Consider the following 22,991-nt stretch of genomic DNA (forward strand, 5'->3'; position numbering starts at 1 on the left):
GGAGATGTTTTTGTGTAACATCATATAGTACATGACAGATATCATGACTGTCTCAAGATGATCATGATACACGGAATATGACATAGAAGGCATACATTAATACCAGGGTGATACACAGCAAATAACATGTGAAAAAGACTTTCAATCAATTCATCCAGCGTCATAGCAAGAGGTCGGATTCGAACCCACGTCTCCCACATTCAAAACTACAAACATCATGGTGGCACTAGAGGAAGGACTACAGGAATATGACTTATTACTTATACATTTTATTAGTTTTTTTTTTTTACAGTTATCATTCAGTTTTAACGATCATTATAGTAACCAATTACTAATATATTCTTGGTTAGGTATTCTGTTCACTTAAGCCATATTTGCCATACAGCCAGAAAGTAGCAGTAAAGATGCGAAAACATGAAAATTGGACTTCCGAGAAGTCATTTCAGGTTAGCATCATGCTTAACACAATTTACAAAGGCACAAAAATCTTGTCTCCGTCATGAGTTTCTTGCATTCACGTTGAACACGTTCCTACAAGTAACGTTCTAATGTCTGTCGTAGACAACAGATTGGTCACATCTTTGTGTATTTAGCATATATAGAGCAGCCACTCTGCCGGCAATGTTTTGCATACAACGTTCGACCAACAACGTTTTCGCTTCCAAGAACGTTCCTCAGTATGTAATTCATCGTACGTTTCCCGCGACACCTTCCACCGGCGCTCAAGTCCGCCCAGACCCTCAGCTGTCGCTCTCAGGTCGCACCAAGGAGAACCTTCCGGAGGGGTCTGGGATAAACCACCTCTCCCACACATCCGAATGAACGGCGGGGTAACTCCACGGCTTGAATGGGCCGTTCCAGTGCAGCAGGCGCGCCTCCTGTAGGAAGCTCTCTGAATAGCGGGCATCCGGGCTCCAGCCTGGGCACACACGGGACAGCTTTTTGAAACTGAGGGTCCAATACGTTTGATTTCTTTATGTCTACATGTCACGGAGTTAATGATTCCGCTTCAACATCACTTGGCCATTATTAGCCATTACTTGCAATTAGCACTGTAAAAGTAATCTTAAGTAATTTCTCCATTGTTAATATGTCAATTACCATTTTATTTTCATTAATCTTGTTTATAATGTATTATTAGCACCAAATTCTCAGATACCGCTGTGCCATTTAGGAACTGACACTGAACTGACTCTGTATGTGAACAGGGGGTGGTGGTCTTACCCAGGTGCCTGACGTGCCACAGTGGGTCCAGTGTTGTGTATTTGTCATGAAACACTATCAGCATGGGTGGAGTCGCCACGCCTCCTGCAATGGCACTGCTGTATATGTTCTGCCTGGTGGAGAGGAGGAGGAAGAGGGCTTCTGGTCAGGCAGGTGAAACCCGAAACGAGGTACTGAGAATTGCAGCCAGTCAGTGCTCACATTTCACCAGAGCTTTACCTGAAATTCTCCTCCATCCATTTCTCCAGCTGTTTGGTGATCTTCTGTTTCTTCCACTCGCTGACATCTGCCACAAACACCCCAGGGTTGAAAGAGCAGTCTCTCGGGTGGATGCCCAGGTCTTTCACTTCTTGTTTCCTAAAGTCCAGGAAGCCCATGTAGGTTGTCTAGGGGGAGAGCTCAGAGGAGAGGACACCGTATTTCAATTACCAAACCGGAGTCTTTAGGAAGTGAGGAAATGGCTCTCCAGGAATATTACATCCAGTATCAGCTCCCCTGAAAGTGAGCATCCTGTAATTATGAGTTTACAACACACGGCATTCATTACAAATCTTACATGAATGCACGCCAGGTTGAAAGACGCTATAAAGAATGGCACAAAAAGGCCTAAAAATGCACCTGCATGCCGATGCTGCGCACCATCTCGTGCGTGGAGGGCAAGTCACAGTCGGTGGCGAAAGCAGCGGCGTGACCTGGCTTCAGTTTGATATTAAACAGATCCGTGATGTCACCTGCGAACCCATGAAAGGCACATAACTTGACACATCTGCATCTGTTGTTTGACATTTTTGGTTGGCTGTTGTGTACGGGGGGGGGGTGGAGGGGGTCGTCTATTATCTTTAGGGTTAATAGTTTGATCCCCAGCTTCTCTTGCCCACCCGTACTTGAAAAGTAAGTGCCGTCTATTTGCCGTTCATTCGAAAATACTAAAACATTCAGAAATGCCTTATATACCAGTATAGTACCATTATATATTGCAGTATTGTTATGTACTGTTATTATTTTATATGCAATACCATAGTATTCTCTTTGATTTATGTCATTTATACTTCACACTACTTTAGTGTGTGAATATTACATATACTGCACATATATTCAACATTATATACTTCACTATATTATGTATATTGTGCTTATTATTCATGTCTTTACCTACATAAACCTTAACACCACTTAATCTCTAGGATACATAGTACATCACGTACGTACCCTGCACAATGACATCATCGTCTAAGTAGATCACCCTCTTGTGGTCGATGTCAAGCAGAGGTAAGTAAAAGCGCACAAAGTTGAGCTGCGAAAGAAAAGCACAGTTACGTGAAACGGTGACTCTACACTGAGGCAGCGGGGCAGCGCCGCGTCCGAGGATGTGCGCGAGGTCCGTGCCGCCGCAGACCCAGGACTCACCGGATGCAAGAGGTCAGGCCGAGAGGAATCTGGCTTCACCTTTCCTCGTAGAACCATGGGGTTAAACTCCAGTATCTTATACCGGATGCCTTTCAGCTTGGTCTTCTCGATGTACTGCCTGGGAAGGGGCAAAGCAAGTCCGATTAGGCAAATAAACATGGAAGTCATCATGAGAGGCGATAATGCTGAAACGTCAGGTGGCCCCAGTATGACGCCTGCGAGCTTTGAAACCAACCAACCTCGTCAGTTTCACGGCGTCGCGGAGAGTGACGATGTAGAAGAACACACTGGCGCGCGTGTTGCTGTGGACGCTGTTGATGGCTGCCATGGTCGCGCCCACGTGCTCCTCCGACGCGCAGATGATGACGGGGATGACATCATCCGCCCCCGACGCTCTCGCTGCGGGGACTCTTGCTGCGCCTCCGAGGCTCTTCCGGTGATCTGAGAGGAATCGAGAAGGAGGGGGGGGGGGGGGGGGGGGGTTAGTGCATCTGTGGTCCTTACTGAAGATGTAAATCTTTAAAAAAACACAAATATATAGCTTCATCTTTAAAAAAAAAAAAATGCTGACGTTACTCAAAGAATAGCACATTTGCAGTGCATTTTCAGCTGCGATTAATCCTCATTTGGTGGTCTACCGAGTATCTGGGGCAGCAAATAAACTATAAGCCAAATCTAAAACATTGCCAGACTCGTCCAAGACTCAATGTGTTAGCTCGATAGTTGCTGGAATATTAATTGGTGTGGATGTACCTGAGACTTTGGGCCGAGTGGAGGCTCTGAGCAGTGTACTGTGCAGGAGGAGACACACCATCAGCACCAGCAGCGCCAGGAGGACCTGGTTAACTGGAGCACAGGGAGAGGCAGGAGTCAGGCTGCCAGTGTGTGTGCACGTGCACGTGAAAGCGCATAGTCCCATCAGTGTGCAGCGTGGAGGTTTATGCACGTAGCCTTGCTGTTTGTTTTCCAGGTTTCCAAAGAGTAAACCCCACAAAACATCAACAGCTCCATATGAAATAATTACTTTTAATCTCTCCTCATTTTTTCTCTCCCAATTGTTTCATGTAGAAAACGTCAACTATAAACGAAAAATGGCCACAAAGCCGACCAGCAGTCCTACAAACCCAAAGACCTTCAATTTCCAATCATATCAAACTGAGAAAAGCGGCAAATGCTCAGGTTTTAGAAGCAGTGACTGTTTTCCTGAACAAATAACTTTTCATTTTTTTAAACCTGGGCCCTATTGGGGTCTAAATGACTGAACAATGTGAGCCTGTTAGAACTTTCAGTGGACATACTTTGACGGGGCGCAGTTGCCCCAAAGGACTGTGCTGCAGCCGGCTGAGGCGATCTACAGGACCAGTTCCTTAACTTCCCGTGCATATTAGTCATTTATAGGGCCCAGGTTTCAAAAATACCGCAATCGCCATTTGAAGGAGTAGTTTAGTTTAGTTCTCATAGCAGGCAGAAGTCTGCCTGTGAGGCAGACCAAAGAGAAGCGGAGGATCAAATACCCACCTGCAACCACTCACAGGCCACTTTTAACATTTTTTGGGGGGGGGTTTTTGGGCTGCTCATTCAGGTGCCATGACTGATTCGCCACGGTGTATATATATATACTCATTCTGAGCCTGCCGAGGATCCAGTTTAAGTTTTTAGTTCGCATTTGGGTCCAGTTTCATCAGCCCGTGTACAATTTTCTCAAGGAGCAAAAAACCTCGAAGGTCAAATTAAAGCAGCGGTTACAGCTTTCGTGTAGTGCAAAACTCCTTTTTAAGTGTTTCGCATTCAGCACTGCAACCGCTGCTAAAAAAAACACTGGATGGAATCGTGAAATTTAACCCCTTTCAGCCCGGTCGTCTGGTTACCTCATCACACCCTCCCCCAGCACACACACATTTTGTGCACGTGCATGGAAGCCAGTACTAACTACACACACCGACACAGCCGTGCTAGTGTCACTGCCCATCAGCACGAACAGAACACGCACTTCCTCCGACCGTAAATCAGGCATGTTACATTTGTATTACAGTTTATTTTCACTTACTTTTCCTCAGGAGAGCCATATTTCATGTTTGCTTCCAGCGACATCTGCAAACAACACACACACCACCAGAGAGAGAAAAACAGAGGGCTTATTAAGTCACTCAAGAGAAGCTGAGGGTTTGGCCGTTCCTTCGGTGAAGCGCTAACACAGAAGCCCGTCAACGCAGCTGAGAGTCTTTGATGTTGATTCGGGCCAAACGTAGAGGAAAGGCGAAACAAACTGCGGGTGAACGTGGCTAAAGGGCCAGGTTTGTCCAACCGGGTCGGCCAGGTTTTTTCCCGGCCCCGGCAAGCCTCGCATCTCGTCGCTGTGTGAGCGGCCCCGGAGGAAAAGACTCAAAGCTGAGCGGCCTCCACACAGAGAGTCTAAGCAGGGCTGTTTCATTCAGCTGATTGATTTGTCTGGTATGGGGCCATGTAATCTCAGATTCACATTTACATCTATTGTCACCCTCACACACTTATTATGTTCGCCTCCACACATCTATTTCAGCTCTCACACTTGTACATATACACTATATTTACATTTGAACCCTTCCATGTGTACACTTCACTTGCTTTCTTTCGCCGTACTTTACTTTCATTGGCAAAGGAAGTTCCTCCAGAGCCAAAATGTGCTCTCTGTTTAATGAACGTCTTTTACATTGTGGTGGAATGGATTGGGTTGAGACTCATTGGTTGGACTGCTCCAAGAGCCACGGCCACGTTCGAAACTTGAAATCAGTACGGGTTTGCACGCAAAAACGGACACACGGGAATACGTAGATTTTGCATTATACTGACGTGACTGTGACAAACTGCCAGCGTGACCTGCTCAGCAGAGAACTCACTTCAGGCCCGAAGCTCGGAGACGCTGGACGACACATGTGCGGCTGAATTTTGTCCAAAACCTTCCACCGCTTCCTTCCTTCCTGGTGCCAGGGCTTTAACAAGGGCTCTATTTGCCTCCCGGCCCTTTAAACTTTTATATAACTGCAACGGAATGGCTTACACAATGGCAAAACGCATATCTCGAATGTCTCACGGCTTCAAAGTCCTTCTCTGGTGCCCCCACCCCATCTCCATTGCCTCCTCTTAGAGTTAAGCAAGTATCAGTGGGCTTCATTGACCTCATTCGTGCGTTCAGTGTGAAGTGATGAAACCTCAGCAGGAAACGGCACCCTTTGAGTTGCTCGTCAGCTGAAGCACCACACCAGCAGCAGCCTGTCTGTCCTCAGAAACTGCCAAGACTCCCAACTGAACGTGGGCAGGCCGCTGAAATGAAACGCAACGCGCCGTTTGTGTCGTTTGTTACTGGTTTGTTTGTCGCTGTCCGGTGCAGCCCTGAACATCTGGAGCCCATTAGCTTCAGATACACTCCTTCCAGAAGGCAGGACTGCCAAACACACTGCCTCCGGCCTGCACTCGAGCAATCGGTAATCCGCTCAAGACTGTCGGAATTACAGTGTATTGAGTTTACATGTGATATGTTCTCCAATCCCAATGCATTCATAGTCACATTGTCTATGTTTTTGCAGAATGGAACCACCATATACATATATATATGTATATATATATATACATATATATATATATATGCAACTTGTTTTATTTCTTTTTGAGGATTTGTCATATAAATGACACTAATGTTTAAAATATATATATATATAAGTATTTTGTAACATTTGTGTCATGTTAATGTATAAGTGCTTTATAAATGAATGTGTTATTATAATTACAATTATTATCATTATAATTATTATTATTATGACTAAATATCAGTATAGAAGGTTCTCTCTCTGTCTTCCATTCTTTTTCTTGAAAGGCTCCTTCAAGACATCACTGAGTAATGGGGCTGCATGGATAATTATTCATTATATAGCAGCTAATTACCAGCTAGAAAACTAGTTTTTTTTCCTCATCAATAGAAGTTCCTAAAAGTTTGCGCGTAACTGAGTGTGTGTGTGTGTGTGTGTGTGTGTGTGTGTGTGTGTGTGTGTGTGTGTGTGTGTAAGTGTGGTGGTGGGTGGGGGTTGGGGGTCCAAACCAAACCACATATGTCATCCCACTGCAAAAAAATTCGAACCTGGATAACTTTTTTTTCTGGACTGAAATTCGCTCAGAGGGAAAAGGTCTGAAAAATGTCCCTGATTTGAAATGGAGTTCAGTTGTTTTTTTTGTTTTTGTTTTTTTTGGGGGGTGGGGGTGGGGGTTCTAGGTAAGAAATGTTTTAAACAAGCTAAAAGGAGGCAAATCACTTCCCTCGTGGGCTACAGTATCAAACCCCCCCCAAAAACAAAACAAAACAAAACAAAAAACCTTAATGAACCTTAATTCCATAAAAGTATTCAAACAATATATAACTGTGTCATGCATCATGCGTTTGCAGATTTTCCACCAGTTTTACAGGTTAAAAGTTAAAAAAACATTTTCTTTCTTTCTTTTTTTTTTTCTTACACATAGACATTTTTTTCAGTGGAGCAGGACAGAAAGTTCCCCTGTTTAATAACACAACAGTGTTGCATATGTAGCACAAAATACAAGATACATTTTTCACAATATACCATATACCAGCAAAACTGTCAGTAAATGTGCACTTTGGAAGACAGAGGTAAAGTGAGGGAGGGTGGGGGGGGGGGGGGTTATCCCTGTTGGTTTGATGTGTAAATGATCAGTCAAGTCAGTTGTCACTGAATGTGCAGCACATTTTAAAGCACATTTTAAAGAGTCAGAAATGTACTCACCAGAGAAGGAGCGTGGTGTGACTACGGCCAGTCTCATTCCTGGTGATCGTGGTCCATGTTGTGTAAAACCTCTGAGGACTGAGGCTCACCCTCACCAACAATCCCACTTTTCTCCTCTCCCACCTTTTTTTTTTTTTTCTTTTTTTTCCCCCTTCTCCTTCTTCTCCTTCTTCTTCTTCCTCTTCTTCTTCTTCTCCCTCTCCCCTCCAGATGTGACTCATCTTGTTCACCAGCGCTCTGATTCCTCGCTGTCCTTAAGCCAGAAACCAGATTAGCTCACCCCATTTCAGGGAATCATAGCAGGGTGCTGAAAAAAAAAGAAAAAGAAAAATTCTGCTATAAAGGCAATAATTAAAGAAAACAAAAACTAGAAAATAAAGTCCTATAAAATTACACTGACACCACTCGATTTAACCCGTGGTATTTATTATGCTAATACAGGAAGGATTACTACATGTTATGCGTCATAATAAGTGAGATAAAACAATCGTCTTAAAAAAAAACTACGTTTCCCATAATGCCCGGGGCCGTCGCTCTGCTGGAATGGACGACCAAAGTTGATCCCTGGGTCGTCACATTTGTCGGGACGCCCTCACACGAGTTGGGCTGGTGGATATGAGGCATTAGTGACCTTACACATGACGAGCTGCTCGTTAATCAAGTTTGAAATATTCCAAACAATCACCAAATCAGTACATTGTTACGATTTAAATTTATTTTTTTTATCTTGGTACCCCCATGAAATGTGAAGCACTTTGTTTTAACAGAGGTTACAGCAATCTAATCACGTTTAGGTGTCCTCAAGTGGTAAAAAAAATAAAAATAAAATAAAAAAATAATTTGTAATTCAGACATATTGTGATCTAAAAATGGAACAAACAATGATCTATTAACATTTATTAAGCTTATTGGGCGATTTCCTTCACGATGGAAAGACATGAAAATACCAAAGATGTGTGTGTTTTGAGATTGCTATATGTAAAATTCGCACCTGAGTATCCCAATAATGTCCTATTTATTTCTATTTCTATTATTTTATAATGACAATATGCCTTCACGTATGGAAAGATGGTAACAGTGTAAGGTTATGGTTGGCCACTTAATTTTTGCTCCTCTGCGAAAACCCTGGTAAACACTTCCCTCCAGCATGTCTCCAAGCAGCTGAGCTCCACTCTTTCTTCTTATTTTGACCGGTAAGTCGCTTCGTGTACATGCGGCTGCCTTTCCACACAGCATGGACGAAGACACCTCCAAAGTGCTGGTGAAGCTCGCCCAGGAGGGCCAGCTAAGCTCTCTGGAGAAACGGATAACATCAGGCGGCTCGGCTGCGGTCCAGAGTGTCAGCAGCAAGCACTTCGGTCGGTCAGGAGACACCCTGCTGCACTACGCTGCCAGACAGGGACACCTGGACGTTGTGGAGTACCTAATAAAGCGGGTAGGCATGGACGTCGATATCTACAATAACGACTACAAGAGGCCGCTGCACGAAGCTGCGTCCATGGGCCACCAGGCGTGTGTTGGCTACCTGCTCCGGGAAGGCGCCAAGGTGGACAGTCTGAAGAGGGCTGACTGGTGAGCATGACCGCTTTAAGTAATTGGAAGAGTCTACATGCTACGCCATCTGTTGGTATTAAAATGAAACTGACATCAGTGGTGGAGCAGCTCCCTTCGATAGCTCAGTTGGTAGAGCGGAGGACTGTAGTGGCTGAACGCTGAAATCCTTAGGTCGCTGGTTCGAATCCGGCTCGAAGGAGAGACATTTTGAATTACCGAGAGTTAATCATTATGCGTGATGGACACAAACACGGCTGAATCACATAATATTATTATTATTATTGTTATTATTATTATTATTACTATTTCATTCTTTCATCATTTGTGTAAAGGCAAAGATTTCATAATGCAATACACCATGTGAATGTCACATTTACAATATACAGTTTATTGTATGATGTCTAGTTTGATTCGGTTCTTTTATTAGTTAGTTTAAAGTTTAATTTAAGATTTGATCATTTACTATGAACTATTTACACATTTGATTGTAATGTCTTCTGTTTGTACAGATTTTTTTCCCAGATGAAATGTTTAATAATTCTATTTTCTGATCTATTTTATGTATTTGTTATACGGGGGGAAAATACCTCTGTGTATTAGCTTGCAAGCTGGTGATGTGACTGCCGATTTACATAGATTTCACTTGGTCAGAGTAGGGGTCAGTGTTGCCTCCTCTCCCTCAGGACTCCCCTGATGATGGCCTGCACACGGAGAAACCTCGGCGTGATCCAGGAGCTGTTGGGCCACGGCGCCGACCCCGCTCTGAGAAACAAGGACGGCTGGAACTCCTTCCACATCGCGTGCAGGGAGGGCGACCCTCTGGTCGTACGGCACCTGCTGCTCGTCTCGCCGGACGTCTGGAGGACGGAGAGCAAGACGCGCAGGACACCACTGCACACCGCAGGTAAAGCAGTCCTCAGATCAGTCAGAATCAGAAATACCGTATGTGACAGGATGTCTGCACCTGACTTTGGGCCGGTTTAAAACAGTTATCTGATCACTGAAAGACAAAAGGAATATCTGTCATTTCCTGTTTAGTGTGAGGGACCTCTTGCGCTCATTGTCAGATTCTAACTAATTCTCCCTCTGTTCCGCCATTCAGCGATGCACGGCTGTGAGGAGAGCGTTAGGATCTTGCTGGAGAGGTAGGTTGACATTCTGTTCGGGGGGGAATGCTTCCCTCAAAACAAATCATATGGAAAGTCAACTCTGTGAAATGTTTCAGGCAGCTCTGGAAGTCATTTGTGACCTTTCCCTCAGAAATGCAGGCTCAAAAATGCCCTAAAAGGATAAATGTGCCTGGGAAGACCCACAAGTATGAACATAATTGTCGTGACATGTGACTTTAAAAAAAAAAAAAAAAGAGACAATATACATCAAGTATACCTTATGCTTGACAAGATTTTTAAAAATCATATTACAATCCTGTTTGTCGATTCCCATTGGAAATACAGCTCCATACTTTTCAGCTCACAGATAACTTGTCTAACATTCACCGGCCTTCCTCCAGATGTGGCTACACCTCAGACTGCACCGACAGCTGTGGAGTCACCCCTTTCATGGATGCCGTCAGGAATGGACACATCTCTGTGGCCAGGCTGCTGTTAGAGAAGCACCAGGTACACAGGGCGTTTCAAGGCGGTGATGCCTCGGCTTTTGCAGGCAATGAGATGTTTATTGTGTGCTGCCGCGTGCTAAACTCGTGCATACTGTAGGCGTCTCCAACAGCAGCGGACACACTCGGGGCTCAGTCGGTGCACCAGGTTGCTATCACCGGCCAGGACGAAGCGCTGTGGTTCCTGGTGCGGGACCTCAACGTGGACGTGAACCAGAGGGCGACTGACGTCCAGCTCACCGCCCTGCATTATGCTGCAAAGGTGAGAGCATTCCACCTTTTCAGTTCAACCACAAGTCCTCGTGGGTTAGTTATTCTCTTAGATTCAATGAAGTAGTTGAATGGTTAGAAGTTGTGTGAGAGACGCGGGCAAATCCAGATTCCGATTCACAGGTCTGGAGCCAGGCTCATGACTATGGCTGAGTAATGTGATCCCACAGATGAAGGCCAACCAGCCTCACAGCATGTCTGTAAGTTGATTTACATCCCGCTGTGCGCGTGTGATCACCAGCAGTGAACTTTAATTAGGCAGTCATCGATTTACAAATTTCTCTCCCGTGATTTGGAAGCACAATCTATCTATCTAATTCTAAAACTGAAGCTACATTTGAGTAGTGCATCAGTCATTCACAAAGTACTTTTACGCTTGACTATCTCTGTCATGGAAGGATCATTAGGCAAACAATGCTCGTCAAGCCACAGTACAACATGAAACACTCTCTATCCATATACCCTTAACTCAGAGAGGGGGAAAATCTCCACTAAAAAACAAGAAAGGAAGAGCGACAAAGGAGCGAGTCCTCTTCCAAGATGGACAGACATTGCATAGGTGTTGTTTATACAGAGTAGGCAGGAGCGCCGGCAGTAAAAATGGCAATATGGAAATATTCGCAAACCTACCAACACACCTGTTAAATCACAGTGTGCTATTAAACTCTCCTTCCTCATTCCAATGCGTGTTTTCCAGGAGGGACACACATCCACCATAAAAACACTGCTGGAACTGGGGGCAGATCTTCACGTTCGGGACAAAATGGGAAGAACAGGTAAGCAGCGTATAAAATACTTTTGTTTTTGACAAACTTAAAGTCAAATCTTAAGTGTGTCTCTATTATATGAGTATTCATGTATATTAAAGCTAAGAAAAAATGTGCGCAGGTACTGTTTCTTAAGTTAGGAAATGAAACCAGTGGCTGCCTAGAAGGTCTGAGAGCTTAAGGTCTGCTTTGTCAATGGTCTAAAACACCCGTATGGTCCCTTACCGCCCTGTTATTGCGTCTGCTCTTCCCAGCTCTTCATATGGCCTGCATTGGGCAGCATGCAGATGTGGCCCAGACACTCCTGCAGCTCGGGCTCACAGACTCGGAGGACGCGTCTCGCACAACAGCACGGCAGCTCGCCAAGAAACCGGACGTGGTGCGAGCGCTCGAACGTGCCTCGCCGCACACGCCATAGAGGAACACCACAGCTTTGCAATCGGTTCTGTGTAAACCCGTGTAAGTTACGAAAAGAAACCTGAAACATTCTCGCGTGATCAATTTACATTGTGTAGATTACAATAAATCTTAACGTGTGGTGTCGTGGAGTGTATTCTTGTGAGTGTATGCATGTAAATGTATGAAATGGGCATTTTAGGTTTTGTCTGTGCCTCGAACGCGTTTCAGGCTCCTGAAAATCAGTCGTCCACCTTTTCAAATGCCTGCGCCGCAGTTCTTATTAGTTTGTTGGCTGACACCGACTGACTTGGGACCTGAGTGAGTAATGCAGAGGCTTACTTCATGAGTGTCACTGGGTTTACTAAACAGGTGTGTCGACCAAGAATCCAGCCCACTCTGGCAACACTGCGAAGTGAGAAAAAAATATGTAAAACTTCATTGAATGAGAGGCCATTTATTCAACATGCAGAGTGGGAGTAATAAAAAGTGTTTATGTTATTTACTGAATACATAACCTGAATCTTTAGAAAGGCACAGAAAATTAAACATGTATGTATATACATACATATATATACACACACATATGTACACATATATACATACATACATATATATACACACACACACACTTATATATACATATATATATACATATATATATATATTTCATAGTTATTATGATATGTCTCTCCCTCTTGCATCTCTGCTTCATAAAAGACGTTGTTCAAACGCGACACTTTGTCCCTCTTCTTCCAAGTGATTGACAGCGGAGAAGCCACGCCCCCCGAGGCGCCTGACGCTGAACCGCAGCCCCTTCTCATTTCCAGCCCCGCAGATCTCCATTTTCTTCTTTCCCGATATTCCGGAGCAGAAGAGTCAAGATTTGGAAAAAATGAATGAAGAATACGACGTTATCGTCCTGGGCACCGGGCTTACGGTGAGAAAGAGTCAAACTATGCGGTCCGGCAGCGTGGAAGTGATTTGCAACCTGTTACCGACGTTAGCACTTAGCAGTTTGGCTTTGAGCTAACTAGGCCTAATCAGCAGGGCTAGCGCTAAGTAGCTAGCTTAGCCGCTAACCGAGAGTGACCGACTATCTGTTAGTTAATGGAAACTGTAAGCAGAGTAGCTAACGCTAAGTGTTAGCAGTATGCTATCTGAAACTACCACCAGTGCCTGGAAAGATTAACGAAATATATAGGTAGCTGTAACAAGATACGTTCAAACTCTCAGTCTGCTGTGGTTTGTGAGTATTCTGTCGACTCTTAATGTAGTAAGTACAGTTTCTTAGCCGGTTGTTTGGAAGTTGGGCGCCAGTTCGGGCAGCTTTTCTCAGTCAAGATAAGATTATACGCGGATGATAAGTCGGCTAACATTAGCCGACCTAAATGAAGTGAACTAATTAGCCTGCTAACGACGTGTCAGCTCCACCGATTAATCTTTCGCGCTCGGCGCACCGTTAACTCGGTTGTTAACTCCGTCTCAGTCTTGTTCGTAATATTAGCAAAAGTAGCCGCTCGGTTGATGAAAGCAGCAATAACGGTTAGTAGCTAACTAACTCAAGCTACCGTAAGTTTCCGTTCTGCGCCTGTCCGTGCGGCGGATTCAACAGGATGGGGAGTGAGACTGTAACGTCTACAAGCCTAATAAAGCCAGTTGTCGCTTAACGAAGTCTTTTGCACTTTTAATGATTAAAAGGAGAAGATGTTTTTTTTGGGGGGAGGGGGAGAGCGGACTGACTGCTTATCTAAAATCGCTGGATTACTTTGGACTATGTAGCGATCAGTCGGAAGCAATAGGCTGTTAGGCTGTAACTTGAAGATGAACTTCTTGCGTCGTTTTACCTTGCACACTTTAAAGCCCACACGGCTGATGTGGCAGCTTATGAGCCATTCGCGTATGTTTTGGGATTTGTTTACCGTGAAATTAACTCCGTCAGCGTTAACCGTGTCACAGCCGTGCATGTGTAGACAAAATGATACTTCCTGACGGGCCTCCTGACTCGCTGTCGATTTGACATGGCTGAGGTATTACATGGGAGACACTGTGCCGTCCCGTGTTGCAGGCTAATGGGCAGCTCCCTGTCATCTCCAAGGCGCTAAATTTCATTCAGGCGCTCGATTTCATGGACTGTTCCCGATCTGGAGAACCCCCAGCACACCGTTTTAATGCCGATTGTTGAAGCATTTCTTTTCCCCACATTTATTTACTGCAGCGAACGCTGAGTTGCAAAGTGTGCAGAGCAAAGCAGAAAAGGGGGTTGGTTACATTTTGGTGGGCAGGCTGTTGCTTTTTAGCTCACATTTGGGTGTGGTTCCACCAAGACCGAGGAACCGAAAGTACACCACAAGTACTCTGAAAGCTCAGGCCCTGCAGAGCGAGGCACGGCATAGTTTCACATGGTTTTTAGTTCTGTTATGCAAACCAGTGACGTATAAGTTTGTATATCTGACAGCTTCCCCTTCTGTCTTACCCACTAACATTAGCCCTGCTGTGGCCAGTAACTCTGCAGGTGTCACAGGTTTCTAACCAGGCCTGTAGTCAATATACTGCTGTTTCAACTTACCATGTGTGTTCTTTCACTCACCTTACATCATGCCTCCAGAGAATGCCCACTGATTTTGTTCCTTATCTTTTAACCTAAAGTAACTTATACTATAAATACAGTGCACTAGTTCTGTATTCTTGAATGGAATATTATCTGCCACCAACGGCATCTCATTTTTAAAATGTCCCAATCATTCATCCTGTACATCTAGAATGAAGATTATTAGTCAGGCCTTTGTTAGTATTCTATTTTTGATGGGTTACGTGGCGGGGGAGGGGGGGGGGGGTTCCCCATCTGTCCACTACTAATGACACATGAGGGGAGTGGCTTGGCCCAAGATATCAAACTGTGCCTAAATGCAGTCTGGTTCACAATATGATACACTTGGTGATCCCAAGTAAGCAGGTTGTTGCCTGAAGACGAGAGAAGCGGATAGGGCGGCATTTCAGTGGCTGAGGACGTCGTGGGTTGACTGCAGCGATGGTTTTACACCCGTCACTCCATCAGCAATGACCGATGCAAAACGACAAGTTGCAGTGGAGAAAATATTGGTGATGGACAAATCTTTAACTTACCCAAGAGAGAACCAACAATGGTGCTGTGGAATGATATTCCATCAAAAGTAAACTTCTGCATTCCAAATTTTACTTCAAATTTGAATTTGAATTACTTCGGTAAAAATGTAGCAGCACTACAACAATCAGTCAGCCAATAAATTAGAAAATAATTGGCAGATTATCCAATTATCAAATTAATTGTCTGTTGCTGCCTAAAACTATTAATTCTTTTCACAGTATCACATGACTTGCACATTCTTCAGGGAGAATTGTACATTTGCTGCCATCTTTGTGCCCCTCAAAAGGAGGAAATGGTGTGAAAGGAAAGGAAATGGACACAATACAAAATTACCCTCACTCGCAGTATAATGAATAAAGACGCACATGTAGAAGTTTCAGTCAACACATTCCTATCTAATTGTACAGGCTCATCACATGTTTTGCACGTAGCTTTAATCAGCTGTGTAAGAGATAAGTGCAGTACAGTAAACAGTTTAGTTTTATACTGTATAGTACGGTATATATAACAATACATTTCTTTGATTAATCAACTAATTGGTTCATTTATAAAAGGTCAGAGTCACAGTTTTCCAGAGCCCAAGTCTCTAAATGTCTTGTTTTAACCAACAAACAGATGACGCTTGACCTGAAACACTGGAAAGTGTATTGGAAATGTCACTGTAGTAAAATCAAAGCTAGTAGCGTCAATGCTGTGATTGTGACGTCCTATCATGTGATAGTATCCATCCAGCTCGTCGGACTTTGCTGCGTCTCACCCTCTGTCTGATTTTTATGGGTCTTGCGCGTTAAAAATTGAACTTGAACCGGATCAGTGTGTTTTCCTCTCTGTCAGCATGGCCACTACTATCTGGCAGAGGGAGTGATGACTAGGCTGCCCCCGGCTCTGTGTCAAAGCCTGTATTTATATAAGCGGCAGCAGGTCGGCCTCAGTCACATGTCACCCGAAAGGAGTGACGGTGTCACATCAGACCTGCTCTGTCTTCCCCAGAGATTTATCTGCAGCCCTGACTGCATGTCCCTCAAGTAAAGGGCATTGCAAGATCATACAGTAGATGAAACCCAGGCATTTACAGATGGTCGTGATCGGATTTCACCGCGGCGTGTGTTATTTTAGGAGTGCACCTATGCAGAAGCTAGCTTGGATGTTGCAGGATGTAAAGTTGGTATGTCTGAAGAAAAAACATCAGTAATAATATTGAGTATTTATACAAATGAAAAAGTATGTATGGATAAGAAAAAGCAGGAAATACAAGCGCATGACAGATCAATTTTGCGCTGCATCCAAATGATCTTTCTCCACAGTTACTCAGTATGTGGAAATGACGTGGATTGAGACTGTTTACTGTAGCCGCCCACCATTGATGGAACAGCTGTGAGCTTGTGTAAAGAGAGAACCTTCATTTACCGTAATGTAATAGGCGTGGACCGTCTCTTGGCCTCTGGAGAGTCGTACTAATTTATCCCGATTGAAAGAACCAAATTGTATGATCCCTGTCACTCCTCGGGTCATTACAGGCCACAGTCTGTACACAAAGGGTTGTGTATGTGACATAACCCAGTGAAATTTACGATGCGTTGTTGATTTTGTCATGTGAGAAACAAGTTGTACCACATACCGCCTGAGTGCAGGCAGTCATTCAGTTGTTAAAACTTGTTTTAGAGTGAAGGCCACACAGTCACATGATGCACACCGTGTATTCTTGTATCTACAGACCCACTGCTTTAATCGTATTAAGGCCTTTTGGTCTGTAGGAATTCCAGACTTTGGCAAACCTGCGCATTTCCCCCTCATCATTACCAAGCCTGAAAGAGACTGAAAGGACTAATCCTAACCCTCACCCGTTTAGCTATAAATATGAGTGTGTTCATAACAAAAAGAACCGATAAGAGTGCCGTTAAAGTACCGTATCGATAAGAGTAGTAGTACAGATCAAATCTTAACAATACTTAACAATCCTACTGTTTTAGAGGCTGAAAAGCCACAGAAAGGCCAGCGAGGGACCACATTCATCCGTTTATATGAAAACGGCGGCAACACAGAGTGATTCCTCCTGCGAGATTAAAGTGGGCGGTGTGACAGATGGATTTAATGTATTGAAGCAGGGGAACAAAAACAACGGACTGTTGAGAGCTTCTGCCTCATTTATAATACAATCAAAAATGATTGCACGTCGACGCCATCTGTTTATTGGAAATCATGATGGAAAGAAGGCCATATCTGTGAATGTTCCCCGCATCCCGTTGATCGCACTTCTCTTCTGTCTCGTTCTCTCCCAACAGGAATGCATTTTATCAGGCATCATGTCCGTGAAGGGGAAGAAGGTTCTGCACATGGACCGCAACTCCTACTACGGAGCGGAGAGTGCCTCCATCACGCCTCTCGAAGATGTGAGTTGATCTCTGACCCCGCCGGCTCGACTTCGTGACACTTGGGAGGCCAAATTGGTTTGAAATTTCGACATAAGGAAGCAACAACTGCAGACAAATGATATGTGGGAACAGGTTTAAGGTTTAATAAGGAAATTAAGTGATGTCCACTTCACAAATCATATAAGTTGAAGTTTTGGTTCATAGACCCACCGTGTCACGGGCTAGCTAGCGTGCTACAATGGATGAAGAAAAAAATACAGGCGTTCAATTCGTGGAGTAGAGGAAGTGGAATTCCCCTTTTTAATGGTTACCTTGTTTTCTGAAACGCTCTTCTGGTGTAAGTGTAAATTGCTGGCTGTAGCTTGTGAGTCACGTCAGGTTCTGTGTCTCCCTACAGCTCTACAAGCGCTTCAACCTCCCTGGCAAACCCCCTGAGTCGATGGGAAAAGGCCGGGATTGGAACGTGGACCTCATCCCTAAATTCCTCATGGCCAACGGTATCACTCACCTTGTATAACACCTGCTGCTTTAGTCTGTGACTTTTTTTATTTATTATCTTTGTTTCCTAGCAGAGCTGTGAGCTGTAGCTTGTCAGTAGTGTAGTAGTGCTGTATGTAGAACATTTTCCCTCCCCAGAAAAGGAGTGTCATGCTTCAAACAAAGTTTAATATTTGAAATATCTTCCAAGTAGCAGCAGGAACCACAAGTAACGCTTAACTGCAGCTAAAAATGGGTTTAAAAGGCGGGGGATAAAATGACAGGGATGTTGATATTTAATAAATGTTTTCACGAATGAAGTAATAACCTCATTTTGTGTTTTTGTGAAAGTAATGTTTGCATCTCCGTCTCTCAGGTCAGCTGGTCCGCATGCTGCTGATCACACAGGTGACTCGCTACCTGGATTTCAAAGTGATTGAGGGCAGCTTTGTGTACAAGGCCGGCAAAATCCATAAAGTCCCCTCTACTGAGAATGAGGCCCTGGCATCTAGTAAGTTATTGGAGTGAATTCGAATGCATTTGTGTCTTTTTATATAGATCCACTCGGGGGGGGGGGGGGGGGGGAAGTCCAAAGTCCTTGTCTTTTAATTAGTTGTATTGTTTAGCTCTAACCCTTAACACACTCAGCTGCTGGTTGTCTGCAAACATTGGTGTTGTAAAGCTCGCTTGTCACTCTCACTCTGTTGCTTTCGACATGGGTCGACACTCAAAAGTCTAAACTCTCGGTCTCCTAAAGGTCTGATGGGTTTGTTTGAGAAACGGCGCTTCAAAAACTTCCTGAGCTTCATCGCCAACTTTGACGAGAACGACCCCAAAACCTTTCAGGGCATCGACCCCAAAACGGCGACCATGAAGACCATTTTCGATCATTATAAACTGGGCCGAGACGTCATGGACTTCACCGGCCACTCCCTCGCCCTCTACCGCACAGACGAGTCAGTGGTCTTTCCAGTTGTTTGATGAGTGTTTTTATGATACCTTTTAATTTGCACGCGATACCATGTCTCCCAGCCTTGTTAAACTGTACAGTTTGTTGAGTTTTAAATGGTCTCCATCTCTCTCCACTCAGTTACCTGGATCAATCTTGCATTGAAACCATAAACAGGATAAAGCTTTACAGCGAGTCTCTGGCCAGATACGGCAAGAGCCCATACCTCTACCCACTGTACGGCCTGGGAGAACTGCCACAAGGGTTTGCCAGGTAGGGGACTTCCTGTAATACACATATGTGTAATATTTGCTTGCACACGAACCTTTAACTGCTTGGAGTAGTAAAATTACGGTAGTACCAAAACGTTCCAAAAACTCTGGGTGCAGAGGAACTAAAGAAATGATGGAAAGAAAGATGTTCCTTATACCTCCAGAACTTGCCTGAGAATTATCACGTTTTTAAGTTTTCTTTGGTATTGGAGTACTCCAGTGATAGTTGTCTGTACACCCATGGGTACATTGCAAACGGGAACTGCTAATGGCTACTTCGGCATATTATTTTAACTTTCACGCTATTAAAATAGTTTTTATTACTGAGGCTCAGAATGTCCCATCAACATGATTTTTGTATTGGGGGACCTGTGGACGTTTAAATTGCAGCACTAAATACATAGTGTTTAATGTTTTTACCGCAAATTAATGGTAATTTGCAACATCAGCTTGTGGGGGGGGATTGGATAGACATTTAGGTGTCCCAATAGGCTCTTTTGTCAGCAGAGTTTTAGACTTGTCATAGTAGAAAAGCACGTGTTACTACTAACAATTAACGGTGGCTCTGTTCCATTTAAGTGTGCCAGTGGCAGTGAGCCAGCATGCACAATTCCAGAGCCCTGAAACTGAGACAGCTAAATGGAATTCAGACATAACTGCCTGCTGTCACATGTCAAAATGTCCTATTTCAGGTGCACACTGGCTCACTGATATGGCGTACTGGGGATTTTAAATGGAACAGCATTATTGTTATTAGTTACACCTGTGCTGTCCATGCTAGTCAAACTATTAATATTGCATAGTTTCATTTCAGCCAGCTCATATCTTTTGATAATAGAAAGTAACCTCTCGCATGGCTTTTACATTCCAGGCTGAGTGCCATCTATGGAGGGACGTACATGTTGAACAAGCCCATAGACGAGATCGTGGTGGAGAATGGGAAGGTGGTGGGAGTCAAGTCTGAGGGAGAGGTGAGCAACAACACTTCTCATTCCTACCGGATTGCTACTGCAAGTGCTCCGTATTTACCGTGCAACAATTACAACAAACAGTTTCACTAATTGGCAGAATTGGAACTCAAAGAGAGTGATCCGTCATGTCAAACATCAGAACAAATGTGACACAGCAGCGTGATCTTGATGTCACTCAGTGTCGGTCAAAACAAGGCCGTTTTTGCATTGACTCGTTACATTTCGTAACCCCTCAAAAAATTGTCCGCACAGTCGGCCCAGTATTGTCCTTCACTTCTCCAGGAATTACACCTATCCCTTGACCGCTGACCTTTTTGGGGCTGTGTTTGCCCACCACAGATCGCCAGGTGCAAGCAGCTGATCTGCGACCCCAGCTACATTATGGACCGCGCCTCCAAAGTGGGCCAGGTGATCAGAGTCATCTGCGTCTTGAGTCACCCCGTCGGCAACACCAACAACATCAACTCTTGCCAGATCATCATCCCCCAGAATCAGGTCAACAGGAAGCATGGTGAGCACACACAGGAAATGAGCGGATCACTTAGACTTTATAGTATTTCATTTCTCCTTTTCTTGAAGAAAAAAAAGATGGCTGATTGCTGTGTCAAAGGGAAAGCAGTTCTTGGGAAAGCACCTTTTTGTATTTCTCAAAATAAAAAAGGGACTGATGGCTAATTATAAGTAATAATGAAAAAGTGTTCTTTGTGTATTATTCATTTATGGTGTTATTCTGTCAGCAAGCTCAACCAAATGACATGTACCATTCCTAATGTCTAACAACAACTGACCAGACAGATGACATTAAATAATACTTTTAACAGGCAAAACCACCAGGCATTAACTTCTTGTTTTTCTGTCCCCAGACATCTACGTTTGTATGATCTCCTCTGCTCACAACGTGGCAGCACAGGGTAAATATATCGCCATCGTCAGCACCACAGTGGAGACAAACGACCCTGAGAAAGAGATCAAGCCGGCCCTGGACCTACTGGAGCCCATCGAGCAGAAGTTTGTCAGCATTAGTGACCAGTATGCACCCACTGACATGGGCACCGAGAGCCAGGTATGATCAGTGGGAGAAGACGAAATATAAAGGGCCTGCACGTTTTATCCCACCGAATCGGTCGGAGAAACAATGATAGAAATAATTATATTCAGGTTTTGGACGTTTCTTCATCCCATTCGCCATCCTCATCATGCATAAAATATACTCATGGTTTCCTTCCGTCTTTTTGAAATGTAAAACCTTTATGTTTTAGTTTATCTTTGCATCTTCTGTTGACTTCAGGCATCATTTAAGAATCGAAACGACGATATCTGACCTGGACTGTTTATCCGTCTCTGTGTGCGCTGAAAGGCGGCCTCTCGGATCGCCGCTTGACCTTGTTTCCCTCCCCCCCCCCCCTCTCCGCTCTAGATTTTCATCTCCCGTACATATGACGCCACGACTCACTTCGAGACCACCTGTGACGACATCAAAGACATCTACCGGAGGATGACGGGCTCGGACTTTGACTTTGCCGAGATGGAGCGCAAGAAGCAGGACATCTTCGGTGACGCCGCAGAGTAGAGGCAAAGTGTCCGCAACACTCCTGATTATCAAAGACGACGCTGCCGACAACTGAAATCTTACGAAAAATAGAAAACCTACACAAAAATGTACACACCAATGGGCTGGCTGATTTATCCGAGTATATGGTTTGCCTATTGAGGAAGTTCATGATATATAGAGAGATTTGATATAGTATTGTTGGATAGGGTTCAGGGAGGGAGCTATGCTTTACTTTTCTGATGTTGCACTAAACACTGGTTATGTCTAATATACAGTAATACCCAACGTTCTTCAGCTTCGTCGTGTTAAGGTGACGCATAGTCCGAAGATGCCAAATCAAATGATAATTCATAATCAATAGTATCTTACAGAGGGGTTGGGAGGGCGGCGGGGGTCAAATTTTTCTGTGTACCATGTCTGGGTGAGAGATAAGTGGCTTGGCTTTGTAGGGCTGACTTAAATCATGCGAGTAGCTGAGTGTTCCTTGCAGGGTGTGGCGACTAAAGCACCTTCGGGCCCAGCAACAGCAGACAGCCACGTGAGGTGGCACCTCAGCCGTCAGCTTACATCGTCCGATTTTGTGAAATTAAAGTGGTTAAATGGTGTGTGGGCCTGATATATTTGTGTCTTTCTTTTTTTTTTAAAATCCCTTTCTTATCCAATCTCCAGTACTGCCAGACACATACTGTAAGCCAAGCCACAGGGGGGAGGGGGGGGGGGCGACCGTAGTCCAGCATAAACTACCTGAACCTGTTTTCAACAGCTTGACTTACTATAACGCATCAGAGGAGATATATTAGTTCCTGTATTATGCAAAGTGATGGGACGACCCGAGCATTCACAGCAGATTGATGGGAAGCGTGGTTGACTGTAATTGCTTAAGAAGGACCAAATGTGTACTGCGGCAGTATTGAATTGATGAGAGCCCTGTGATATCTTCTGTTTTGAACAACTTTTAAAAAAAAGAAAACAACAAAAAAAAAAACCATCTTGGACTCAAATGATTTCTGTACTGCAAAGTAAAACCAACTGTCAAAAACCAAGCTGTGTTTGTTCTTTTCTTTCCATTCCAGACTGCGTTTGTGTGTGTGTGTGTGTGTGTGGTGAGCGATGACGCAAGGGCAATACACTCTAGATTTCTGCTTCCCTCAGCAGCTTTTTACCGGTGGCGAGGACAAAGATGAATCCTCCCTGAACTTTAGAGTGACTCCATCAAAAGAACTGGTCACTTATTGACAATCGTGTGACTTCAGATTCCTGCCTTAATGC

General features: G+C 44.3%; 3 protein-coding genes and 1 non-coding gene across 6 annotated transcripts; 3 read left to right on the top strand and 1 right to left on the bottom strand.

Moving 5' to 3' along the window:
- Positions 1-356: 356 nt before the first annotated feature.
- On the bottom strand, positions 357-4,697 carry glt8d2 (glycosyltransferase 8 domain containing 2). 2 transcript variants are annotated; one of them, XM_070929140.1, is made up of 9 exons: positions 4,679-4,697; positions 3,385-3,477; positions 2,871-3,051; positions 2,632-2,749; positions 2,434-2,518; positions 1,843-1,955; positions 1,444-1,610; positions 1,225-1,337; positions 357-919 (listed from the first exon to the last, which is right to left on the bottom strand). In XM_070929140.1, the coding sequence occupies exons 1-9, from the start codon at positions 4,695-4,697 to the stop codon at positions 741-743; spliced, it is 1,068 nt and encodes a 355-aa protein (XP_070785241.1). In that variant the 3' UTR covers positions 357-740. The 2 variants fall into 2 exon arrangements, with proteins under 2 accessions (XP_070785241.1, XP_070785240.1); XM_070929139.1 differs by having other exon boundaries at positions 2,871-3,072.
- Positions 4,698-8,552: 3,855 nt separating this feature from the next.
- On the top strand, positions 8,553-12,145 carry ankrd16 (ankyrin repeat domain 16). Its single transcript, XM_070928756.1, has 7 exons — positions 8,553-8,972; positions 9,638-9,858; positions 10,057-10,099; positions 10,465-10,573; positions 10,670-10,831; positions 11,537-11,615; positions 11,861-12,145. Exons 1-7 carry the CDS (start codon positions 8,635-8,637, stop codon positions 12,022-12,024), a joined length of 1,116 nt encoding a protein of 371 aa, XP_070784857.1. The 5' UTR covers positions 8,553-8,634; the 3' UTR covers positions 12,025-12,145.
- On the top strand, positions 9,066-9,153 carry trnay-gua (transfer RNA tyrosine (anticodon GUA)). Its single transcript is given in 2 exon segments — positions 9,066-9,102; positions 9,118-9,153. It is a non-coding gene; the product is annotated as a tRNA-Tyr (tRNA).
- Positions 12,146-12,808: 663 nt separating the features above from the next.
- gdi2 (GDP dissociation inhibitor 2) lies at positions 12,809-22,765 on the top strand. 2 transcript variants are annotated; one of them, XM_070928754.1, is made up of 10 exons: positions 12,809-12,942; positions 17,412-17,519; positions 17,899-17,998; positions 18,355-18,489; positions 18,736-18,934; positions 19,069-19,200; positions 20,071-20,170; positions 20,510-20,681; positions 21,034-21,233; positions 21,588-22,765. In XM_070928754.1, exons 1-10 carry the CDS (start codon positions 12,898-12,900, stop codon positions 21,738-21,740), a joined length of 1,344 nt encoding a protein of 447 aa, XP_070784855.1. In that variant the 5' UTR covers positions 12,809-12,897; the 3' UTR covers positions 21,741-22,765. The 2 variants fall into 2 exon arrangements, with proteins under 2 accessions (XP_070784855.1, XP_070784856.1); XM_070928755.1 differs by lacking the exon at positions 18,355-18,489.
- Positions 22,766-22,991: the final 226 nt, after the last annotated feature.

This window comes from Enoplosus armatus, chromosome 22 (genome assembly GCF_043641665.1).
Source record: "Enoplosus armatus isolate fEnoArm2 chromosome 22, fEnoArm2.hap1, whole genome shotgun sequence".
NCBI classification, from domain to species: domain Eukaryota; kingdom Metazoa; phylum Chordata; class Actinopteri; order Centrarchiformes; family Enoplosidae; genus Enoplosus; species Enoplosus armatus.